Source organism: Pristiophorus japonicus, chromosome 3 (assembly GCF_044704955.1).
Source record: "Pristiophorus japonicus isolate sPriJap1 chromosome 3, sPriJap1.hap1, whole genome shotgun sequence".
Classification (NCBI taxonomy): Eukaryota; Metazoa; Chordata; class Chondrichthyes; family Pristiophoridae; genus Pristiophorus; species Pristiophorus japonicus.
The window spans coordinates 295,462,659-295,474,809 of NC_091979.1; the positions used below are offsets into that span (position 1 = coordinate 295,462,659).

The 12,151-nt window shown below is 42.2% G+C and overlaps 1 protein-coding gene across 1 annotated transcript in view; it reads right to left on the reverse strand.

Annotated features, from left to right (window-relative positions):
• Positions 1–12,151, reverse strand: part of LOC139260334 (myoferlin-like) — a 301,635-nt gene that overhangs the window by 95,979 nt on the left and 193,505 nt on the right. Inside the window, exons 46-47 of the mRNA XM_070876822.1 lie at positions 9,871–10,041; positions 9,232–9,374 (exon numbers count right to left, since the gene is read on the reverse strand). Of these exons, the coding sequence (XP_070732923.1) occupies positions 9,232–9,374; positions 9,871–10,041 (314 nt within the window). The remainder of the gene's footprint in view (positions 1–9,231; positions 9,375–9,870; positions 10,042–12,151) is intronic.

A 12,151-nucleotide genomic window follows, 5' to 3' on the forward strand; every position in this document is an offset into this window, starting at 1 on the left:
CCAACTGCATATGCACAAGATTCAGACTTGTACCGTAATGTTAGTTGCATTCAGAATTTCAAAGCAGCTGTATAATGTCGTCAAGTCTGCCTGCAGCAGAAGAATTCATCAACAGGAATCTGCACAATTACTAACCACTTCAATTGGTAGTATTCATGAATGGAAAAGTGATACCAATATAGGTAATTACAGGTTGAGCGTCCGAAATCTGGATTTCTGAAACTCAATGTTTCGGAATCCGGGCCGATCTGTGGTGGTCGTCTGGAATCTGGAAAATGTTCCAAAATCGGACCCGCCATCCATCCACTCCCCCACCCCTTGCTCGACTGCCGGACTCCTCCGCCCGGATTTGTGCCCCACTCGGCCGCCGCCCGGACCTATCCCCCTCTCAGCAATTTCCTCACAATGGATACAAAATTAATATGGAAACAGAGATTTTCCCCTGGGGGGGATTCAGTATCAGTTACCTGCACAGGTCCTTCCATCCCCATTATGTCCATCCACACACACACACAGGTTGTTGAAACAGGAGTTTCCAGATTTGGGATGTCGTAAAGAAGTTCTGAAATCCAGAACAGGCTCGGTCCCGAGGATTCCGGACACTCTACCTATACCACCAACTTATGGCAGGCTCTCAAATGGACTGGGTAATAACCGTCTAAGTTTTAGGAGATTTTAATGCTAGCAAGCTAAATAGGGTACCTTTTCTGCTGCAAACACTGGCCATTTCACAAGAGATTTCTGGAAGATATTGGGTGGTATTGTATATTGCCTTACATGAGGTATCACTTTACGGAGTTGAAATAGCAGAATGCCACAACTCTTGTTAAAGTATTCCAATTTAGCAAACATAACATATTCTAAGATCACTTCAGAAACATTAATGCACTTGTTGCTAAATTGCAATTTCCAATTCAGACTCTGGTGTGAAGAAATTGCGTCATACATGAACTGACCTTGACCAGGTCATGTGGCAACATGGTGAAGCAATCAAGGGGCAGGACATGGATCAACCAATCAAGGGCAGAACATCCTTCAGTGAAGTTTCTTCATTGAATTACACAAAAGCTTCCAAACTAGTTGGCCAAGGAACTAATATGGCATAATATGGATATGGATATGGATATAATGTCACCAGCAATCCTCACTGGTTTGGAATTCTGTACTGGCTGAACGCAACTCTGCATGATAAAATGTAATCACGTTGCCAACAGATATTTGGTTCCAACTACAATCGGAATAGGCTTTATTGGATGTTGGCTCTCAATTGTTTGGATTCTTTCTCTCCCATCAACATGTTGTTTATCTAGTTATCTGACTATTTTGAACTATTTAGTGGTATGGGTAGAGGGAAAGAAGAGAAGACATGGTAATCAGCAACCATGCAACTGGTTGAGTTTTAAATTTGACCTTTTGGTGCATAGCAACCTAGGTCAAACAGATGAAAAATGTAACAATTAATTCTTAGCTATAGCTCTATGTGGTTGGCTTTACTGGAAAAGAAAACAGTTCACTTGAGACAGTGATGTCAATTTTGTTTGGGTTAAAATCACAAAACACAGACCATAAATCTTTTGCTCCCACTGGCAAAATGTCATATTGAATATGTACACAATTTTACCTCATTCCACCTAATAAAACATGGAGGCGAATTAACTTGATACTACAATGGCTGAGCAAGAGATCACATTTGGTTCCTGTTTATAAGTGTTCTGTTAAGTGATTTTTTTTAAGCTCGATGTTGAATTCTAAGTGCTTGTTCAGTTCCTAAATATAAACAAATGATTTAAGGTAGAGATGAATAGTTCTTGAAAGGATAATGTCTCTTGCATTCAATGCCATTCAACCATATCCTTGGGATTATTCAGAAATTGGGACAAGTAGGATTCAAAGCAACAGAAATTATATTTTAATTCTTGGGGTAAAAATTAAAAAAGCAGAGATTGGTCATAAAGTTCAATTTTAAAAATAAATTCCAAATTTTCCCAAGATTAGGGGATATTTAAAACATTACAGTTTTTGTAAAGATACTTTTAATTTACTGCAGTTACAATCTTGTAGTTAGTTATTCAACTCAAATACATTAGTAGGCTCAACAAGAAATGCTCTATTTAGATCAAGATTTCTACACAGCTGATATTACTTGGTACAAATTTGTAACAGTCCATTTATTCTGCTGCTGTGAAGTAGGGCCGATTTCAAACGGTTATGGTAAAACTTTAGAATCAGTAAGGTTAATTCTGTAACAGTGCATTAAATAAAGTCATTTGGTAGTTTAGAATTACACACCTGCCTGATGCTGGAAGATATTTAGATTTGACATCAGGATGTACATATTAAACTATAAATTTCAACCGCGTCAGATTTTTGGATGTACAAGAACAAAAACATTTAAAAGCTTGAACTGTGGATCAGCCTCAATAGTGAAACCAAGGGCCTGTATATACAGGCAGAGACCCACTTAGCCATCTTCCAAAATGTTTAAAAATTGATGTTCCAACAGAGTCTAGCAGCTTGGATGTGCCGCAGCTTACTGCAATCACCTCTATTTGCATTTCATCTACTGCATTAATTACATCAATACCTACCATCAAAAGAAATAGTTAAGTCCTGGATAGTCCAGATCATTTTCAGTGTTTGTCAGTCTGATGCAGGACCTGGATACCCAGCCAGCAAGGCTCCTGCCATCTCTGCCAAACAAACCATGTGCTATATTGAATTGATATCCCTCCAAATGGTCTAATTACAACCAGAAGGAACTCAAAGTGCGAAGGCAGCAGATAACATCAGGTCACCTAGCGAGCAAAAGTTCATAGAGGAGCAACTGGGTAAATTATAGTTCACTGACATGTTTTTATTGCTGTAGCGCTGCACCCTATTCCAATGTGTACTGGTGTCTGTCGACTTCAAACTACAAAAGGTCATTGGGCTGGATATCACTGGCACTGTGGCAGCATTTGCCACCTGTGATAATGATCCCTGTCCCAGAGTGCAAACAAGTTACTGACAAGATGCTGTCTCCATTCCAAGCAAGCACTTACAGACCAACTTGTCTAAAGCACAAGAGGGAGAAGGAATTTGCAGGAAGTTTCCCAGAAACACAGCCCGGCTTCCTATTCATTTTAACTCGGCTACTTGATAAACAAAGATTTCAGTAATTAGATTTCACGGTGTTGGCGAAAGGTCGTGACCTGTGCCTTTCAGGAACATGATCTTTTCCCCCCCAAAAAAATTGGTAACCAGGGTTGCCAACCCGCCAGGATTGTCAGTCTCCAGAAATTAAATATTAATCTCACTGCTTCCAGCAACCCTGGAGAAAAACTATAAGGGCACCAATAAAAAGGTGTTCTTAAAAAAAGAAATTTGAGCACTTTCAGTTAGTAGTTATAAGGCCAGGGGGGGGAAGGGGAGACTGTTCGACGAATAATCAAGAATCACCCCATCGGGCAAATGGAGAGTCTATTCACTTTCCAATTGGTGTGGGAAGGCACTGCATCATGAGGATGGTTGTGTCAGGCGATCAATGGCAGGAACCTGGTTAGAGGCGGATGATCATGTGCCATCTCTAGGAATAAATCCAACCAGAGTTACCAACCCTTTCGTGCCGAGACTGCCAGCTATGGACAAAAAAAAAAGAGCAATTTCTTCAGTTCGCTATTTGTAGCATCAAAACAGCATCTAAATAATGTATTAGGGATTTTGCTACAAATGGCAGAGATGTTCCCCATCGTAGTTTCAATATACATCGTGAACATTAACAAAAGCTGACCAACTTAAAAAAAAGAGGCAACTTAAAACAGCCCAGAAAATAGGCTTCAATAAATGTGAAGACAATGAGTCAAATTGGAAATGCAGAGAGAAAAAGGCTGGTCATAACTACAATTTCACATATATCCAAAAAGTGGATCACTTTATTACAAAGGAAAGTACAGTTTGCAGCAAGTGGTAGATTTATAAATTACTGAAGGGGTAGTGTGGGAGCGCTGAAGGCATGCGATTTAAAAAAAAAGACAAAATCCTGACAAAAACATCCCCTCTCCCTCACTCCCATCCACCCTGCCTCACCGCACCCCCACCCCCCACCCCCCACCCCCTTCTCCTCCCTTCCAGAGCACAAATGTTTTGATTTTGGACACCATCTCGGTCATTTTCTGGCAATCTGCAGCCCACAAAATTCTGACTTCCAAATTAAAATATACTTGAAAAGAGCCTTTTAGGGACTTCAGTATTAGAAAGAACCTGTGTTTTTATGGCACCTTTCATAACCTCCAGACAGCCTAAAGCTCAAAGCCAAAGAAATACCTTAAAATGTAGTCACTGTTGTAATGTATGGCAGCCAATTTGCACACAGCAAGGCCCCATAAACAGCACCAAGATAAATGACCAGAGAAGCTATTTTAGTGATATTGCTTCAGGCGGCATAAATGTTAGCCAAGTCACCAGGAGAACACCACTATTCTAAATGATACCATGGGCTCTTAAGACCACTCGAGGGGGCAGACGGGGCTTCGGTTCACTGCCTCATCAGAAAGACAGCATTCCCTCAGCACTGCACTGGCATGCCAGCCTAAACCAAGTCTGGAGTGGGGCTTAAACCCACAACTGTAACTCCCAAGACAAGATTGCCACCACCCATGGCTCAACTGATAATGACAAAGGCTCTCATCCCCAAACTTTTAACTGTTCTTTTATTTTATCAATCTGCATTTCAAACATTGTTAAAAATTCAAAACACAGGAATTCAAAACATAGGAATTCCTGTTGGTGCCAGTAGCTATAAAATAAATGGATATTAAAATGACGAGTGCCACATGAAGATTTTCAGCATTCATCTGCAATTTCTCAAGACTCTAATTTTATAGCCTGTATATTATTTTTACCCCTTCAAATTTTCTTTTCTTTTACTGGAAATAAAAACCACTGGTTTGCAGCAATGCTGAAATCTGCGCTCTCAATGGGCCTAATGAACCATCTCCAGTTTGAGGTGTATAATTGATAGTCATGGAATGTTGCCCCTCCTGCTTCCCAGAGGACGTTGACCACTAATATGGATGGTGCAGACTCTCCAGATTACTCCAGTGAGTCAACAAATTGAAAAGTGACCATGCACTCACCCACAACAGGCATCACCAAAATTTGCAAAATTAAGCAAAACGGACCACTTCGACTCAATCCCTATTTTGTTTACAAAGCCTCAGTAATCATCTCATCTTAAAACTTTCTGCCTCAAGTTCTTGTGCAACCAACAGTGAATAAAATATTGCACAATTGATGGGTTTTCGACATCCTCCAGTGCTGCTCTCCAATCAATCTGGTTCGAACAAACTCCTGTCCCACCTTCAAGGTGGTCTGACAGTCACTGAATTCAAATGCTGAGAGTCAGCCGACAAGACCCAAGAGTTGGCATTCTTCAACTCGTATCAAACAAACATTTAGTCCTCATCCTTATAGTCGAGGGGGCAGTCCATTTGACCCAACAAAAAAGCTGTGCAAAATTTGTACGCTTTAACATGTCGCCTAAGAATTCAAGAATCATTTTATTTTACTGAACCAGCACATGAAGACATGAGCATGTAGCATGGATATCAATTTCAGACATTAAGTGGTATCGAGTACATTTGCTGTGCATTCAAAGCACAAAATAATGCTGCTGGAACTCCTGTTGAATGCATCTTTGGTCTAATTTTCCCCTTCCCTTCCAATTGCTTGCTGCCACACAGTCTCTTCTTTCCCAGCTGGTATACTGCTGTAGACACAGCTCTCATTCACCGTCAGCCTACAAGACGCTGCTAAACTGCTTTTTTTCACCCCCCATCCTCCCACAGCACCATACAAGTCACACATTTTCCTTCATTCACACATTTATGGAAAGCAGCTACTGGAATTCAATTTAGTTTAAAAAGCACTCAGGACAGGCAAGAAACAGCTGCAGGGATCACCTCCATGAGACATGTTAAGAACTTTGCTATATTTATTATCCAATGAACTCAATAAAGCATGAGCAGCAAGTGTTAAATGCATTAGGTTGGGGCACTTCAGCTGCTGGGATTTATCTTCTCCTTGCATCTGTAAGATGGTACCTCTTGCTGAAGTACAGTTTCAAGGATGCTGGTAGCCATCAGATAACTCATCCAAGTTATAGAAACTTAGATGACGTGTGTTGGCAGGCTAATGTGAACGAGGTTGCCGGGGGGGGTGGGGGGGGTGGGGGGGGGGTGGCGACGGAACATTACAGTCCAACCCGATCCCATTCTGACATCTGCACTTCCCTGCAGGGATAACTGGATAGTCATCAAGAACAGGAATTCAAACTGACCAGGGGCACTAGCCAAGGCCAATTTTGACATCTGCCTGGCTCCAATCAGCTAACTTTGCTGAGTTACATCCCTAGTCTCTGCTGAGATCAGATTTCTGAGACCTCTTGATCTGTACGGCTTTTTAATACAGTGGGTGAATTTGGCTCGTTAAACAAGGAGAAGTAGATGCTCAAAACTACAAGAAATGTTCACTGATTATTCCTGTGAAAAATTATGCTGTACAATTTGGGAGGAGCTGAATAATTCAGACTACGGTATCGGTATGGGTGGAGCTGCAGAATACCAAGGGGCAGAAAACACTAGTGGGAGTTGTGTACAGACCACCAAACAGTAGTAGTAAGGTTGTGGACAGTATCAAACAAGAAATTAGGGATGCATGCAATAAAAGGTACAGCAGTTATCTTGGGTAACTTTAATCTACATATAGATTGGGCTAACCAAACTAGTAGCAATGCGGTGGAGGAGGATTTCCTGGAGTGTATAAGGGATAGTTTTCTAGACCAATACGTCGATGAACCAACCAGGGAGCTGGCCATCCTAGACTGGGTGAAGTGTAATGAGAAAGGACCAATTAGCAATCTTGTCGTGCGAGACCCCTTGGGGAAGAGTGACCATAACATGATAGAATTCTTTTAGGATGGAGAGTGACAGTTAATTCAGAAACTAGGGTTCTGAACTTTAGGAAAGGTAACTTCGATGGTTTGAGGCATGAATTGGCTAGAATAGACTGGCAAATGATACTTAAAGGGTTGACGGTGGATAGGCAATGGCAAACATTTAAAGATCACATGGATGAACTTCAGCAATTGTACATTCCTGTCTGGAGTAAAAATAAAATGGGGAAGGTGGCTCAACCGTGGCTAACAAGGGAAATTAAGGATAGTGTTGAATCCAAGGAAGAGGCATATAAATTGGCCAGAAAAAGCAGCAAACCGGAGGACTGGGAGAAATTTAGAATTCAGCAGAGCAGGAAAAAGGGTTTAATTAAGGAGGGGGAAAATAGAGTACGAGAAGAAGCTTGCCAGGAACATAAAAATTCTATAGAAGTGTGAAGAGAAAAAGATTAGTGAAGACAAATGTAGGTCCCTTGCAGTCGGATTCAGGTGAATTTATAATGGGGAACAAAGAAATGGCAGACCAATTGAACAAATACTTTGGATCTGTCTTCACTAATAACCTTACAGAAGTACTAGGGGATCGAGGGTCCCGTGAGAAGGAGGAACTGAAGGATATCCTTATTAGGCAGGAAATTGTGTTTGGGAAATTGATGGGATTGAAGGCCGATAAATTCCTAGGACTGGATAGTCTGCATCCCAGAGTACTTAAGTGGCCCTAAAAATAGTGATCATTTTCCAACAGTCTATTGATTCGGGATCAGTTCCTATGGACTGGAGGGTAGCTAATGTAACACCACTTTTTAAAAAAAGGGAGAGAGAAAGAAAGTGGGTAATTATAGACCGGTTAGCCTGACATCAGTGGCGGGGAAAATGTTGGAATCAATTATTAAGGATGAAATAGCAGCGCATTTGGAAAGCAGTGACAGGATCGGTCCAAGTCAGCATGGCTTTATGAAGGGGAAATCATGCTCGACAAATCTTCTAGAATTTTGTGAGGACGTAACTAGTAGAGTGGACAAGGGAGAACCAGTGGAAGTGGTGTTTTTGGACTTTCAAAAGGCTTTTGACAAGGCAAAATCAAAGCACATGGTATTGGGGGTAATAATATACTGACATGGATAGAGAAGTGGTTGGCAGACAGGAAGCAGAGAGTCGGGATAAACGGGTCCTTTTCAGAATGGCAGGCAGTGGGTAGTGGAGTGCCGCAGGGCTCAGTGCTGGGACCCCAGCTCTTTACAATATACATCAATGATTTGGATGAAGGAACGGAGTGTAATATATCCATGTTTGCAGATGACACTAAACTGGGTGGCGGTGAGAGCTGAGGGGGATGCCAAGAGGCTGCAGGGTGACTTAGACAGGTTAGGTGAGTGGGCAAATGCAGTATAATATGGATAAATGTGAGGTTATTCATTTTGGGGGCAAAAACACGAAGGCAGATCATCTGAATGGCGGCAGATTAGGAAAAGGGGAGGTGCAACGAGACCTGGGTATCATGGTTCATCAGTCACTGAAAGTGGGCATGCAGATACAGCACGCGGTGAAGGCGGCAAATGGCATGTTGGCCTTCATAGCTAGGGGATGAGTATAAGAGCAGGGAGGTCTTACTGCAGTTGTACAGGGCCTTGGTGAGGCCTCACCTGGAATATAGTGTTCAATTTTGGTCTTCTAATCTGAGAAAGGACGTTCTTGCTGTTGAGGGAGTGCAGTGAAGGTTCATCAGACTGATTCCCAGGATGGCTGGACTGACATATGAGGAGAGACTGGATCGTTATACATTGGAATTTAGAAGGATGAGAGGGGATCTCAGAAACATACATGATTCTGACGGGACGGGACAGGTTAGATGCAGGAAGAATGTTCCCGATGTTGGGGAAGTCCAAAACGAGGGGACACAGTCTAAGGATAAGGGGTAGGCCATTTAGGACAGAGGAGAAGAAACTTCTTCATTCAGAGTTGTTAGCCTGTGGAATTCCCTGCCGCATTGAGTTGTTGATGCCAGTTCATTGGATATATTCAAGAGGGAGTTAGATATAGCCCTTACGGCTAAGGGGATCAAGGGGTATGGAGATAAAGCAGGAAAGGGGTACTGAGGGAATGATCAGCCATGATCATAGTGAATGGTGTGCAGACTTGAAGGGCCGAATGGCCTACTCCTGCACCTATTTTCTATGTTTCTATGTTTCTATGTTTCTATGTTTCTATGTTTCTCCCCCCACCCCCTTTTCAGAATCAGTCCCATCTCATGTAGTGTGTCTTACTGCTACTGTTCTATACAGAAAGACATTAGTACTTACCAATTTCACTTAGTATGTATTCCTGACCATTGTAGGAGATCCTGCTGCTCGAGATGACAGGTGGAGAAAGGCCCTTCATCTTGGCTAAGGTCTGCAACAGCTGGGATGGCTTGAGCTGGTCACGCCATAAATTTACTCCAGAACTGTTGAAATAAGCCAATTAAGTTAGTCGCATCCAAATTAATTATAGGAAAGGGAAAAAAATAATGAATATCTGATCAAGGACAAGAGGTCATGTCAAAACTTCTCAAACTACTACATGCAATGAATTACCTTTGAAGAGCATTGTAGGCCAATGAGAATGTTTAACCATTAAAAAACAGATATCCTGTAGGTTTACTCAAGTAACCAGACAGGAAAGGGAAAAAAATTCCACCGGGGCTTGCTTACAATCACTGTCCAACAACACTTGTTGGAAGAGTGTGCATGTTGAACATGGGCAAGGGAAGAACTGGTATTTCATCCAAGTGACTACCCATGAGCATAGCCAATGGAACACAGCACAGCAGAACCCAGAGGGCTGCTTGAACCTTTGGAACCATATTTGAGGAAGGGAGTAACAGGGAAGAGTGTGAACAGGTAAAAATACAAAATAAAGTAGATAACTGTAGAAATCTCTTTGATATCTTGTGTACTTACAGAGAGTATGACTGAGGCAATCCGGAAGAAGCTCCGAAGCGCGATAAAAGTCTGTTTTCCAGGTCAATAATCGTCTCTCCCACCTTTTCATCACGTGTCAACAGATCAAAATCATAAAGTGAAATTTTGAGATCTTTCTCTGTAGGTAAATTGCAAGTAAGCTCAAACATCCTAAGAAAAGAAAAAGGATGAAACGTGGTGTTAACTTTTCAAAAATGCTGTACATTTTTCCAAAGCAAAGATTTAGAATTTCTAGTCGAGATAGCAGCATGCTTCAGGACATCAGCTTTTAAAATTAAAATATTCGAGTCCCTCTCCAGCAGTTAGTTGAGCCACACAGAATAGAAAGATAGAAACATAGAAAATAGGTGCAGGAGTAGGCCATTCGGCCCTTCTAGCCTGCACCGCCATTCAATGAGTTCATGGCTGAACATGCAACTTCAGTACCCCATTCCTGCTTTCTCACTATACCCCTTGATTCCCCTAGTAGTAAGGACTTCATCTAACTCTTTTTTGAATATATTTAGTGAATTGGCCTCAACAACTTTCTGAGGTAAAGAATTCCACAGGTTCACCACTCTCTGGGTGAAGAAATTCCTCCTCATCTCGGTCCTAAATGGCTTCCCCCGTATCCTTAGACTGTGTCCCCTGGTTCTGGACATCCCCAACATTGGGAACATTCTTCCTGCATCTAACCTGTCTAACCCCGTCAGAATTTTAAAAGTTTCTATGAGGTCCCCTCTCATTCTTCTGAACTCCAGTGAATACAAGCCCAGTTGATCCAGTCTTTCTTGACAGGTCAGTCCCGCCATCCCGGGAATCAGTCTGGTGAACCTTCGCTGCACTCCCTCAATAGCAAGAATGTCCTTCCTCAGGTTATATGACCAAAACTGTACACAATACTCCAGGTGTGGCCTCACCAAGGCCCTGTACAATTGTAGCAACACCTCCCTGCCCCTGTACTCAAATCCCCTCGCTATGAAGGCCAACATGCCATTTGCTTTCTTAACCGCCTGCTGTACCTGCATGCCAATCTTCAATGACTGATGTACCATGACACCCAGGTCTCTTTGCACCTCCCCTTTTCCTAATCTGTCACCATTCAGATAATAGTCTGTCTCTGTTTTTACCACCAAAGTGGATAACCTCACATTTATCCACATTATACTTCATCTGCCATGCATTTGCCCACTCACCTAACCTATCCAAGTCGCTCTGCAGCCTCATAGCATCCTCCTCGCAGCTCACACTGCCACCCAACTTAGTGTCATCCGCAAATTTGGAGATACTACATTTAATCCCCTCGTCTAAATCATTAATGTACAATGTAAACAGCTGGGGCCCCAGCACAGAACCTTGCGGTACCACACTAGTCACTGCCTGCCATTCTGAAAAGTACCCATTTACTCCTACTCTTTGCTTCCTGTCTGACAACCAGTTCTCAATCCATGTCAGCACACTACCCCCAATCCCATGTGCTTTAACTTTGCACATTAATCTCTTGTGTGAGACCTTGTCGAAAACCTTCTGAAAATCCAAATATACCACATCAACTGGTTCTCCCTTGTCCACTCTACTGAAAACATCCTCAAAAAATTCCAGAAGATTTGTCAAGCATGATTTCCCTTTCACAAATCCATGCTGACTTGGACCCATCATATTACTTCTTTCCAAATGCACTGCTATGACATCCTTAATAATTGATTCCATCATTTTACCCACTACCGATGTCAGGCTGACCGGTCTATAATTCCCTGTTTTCTCTCCTTCCTTTTTAAAAAAAAGTGGGGTTACATTGGCTACCCTCCACTCCATAGGAACTGATCCAGAGTCAATGGAATGTTGGAAAATGACTGTCAATGCATCCACTATTTCCAAGGCCACCTCCTTAAGTACTCTGGGATGCAGTCCATCAGGCCCTGGGGATTTATCGGCCTTCAATCCCATCAATTTCCCCAACACAATTTCCCGACTAATAAGGATTTCCCTCAGTTCCTCCTCCTTACTAGACCCTCTGACCCCTTTTATATCCGGAAGTTTGTTTGTGTCCTCCTTAGTGAATACCGAACCAAAGTACTTGTTCAATTGGTCTGCCATTTCTTTGTTCCCCGTTATGACTTCCCCTGATTCTGACTGCAGGGGACCTACGTTTGTCTTTACTAACCTTTTTCTCTTTACATATCTATAGAAACTTTTGTAATCCGTCTTAATCCGAATAGGAAGGTACCAGCTTTAATACTTGGTCCATGATGAATTCACTAATCTCAGCTGGACTGACAGT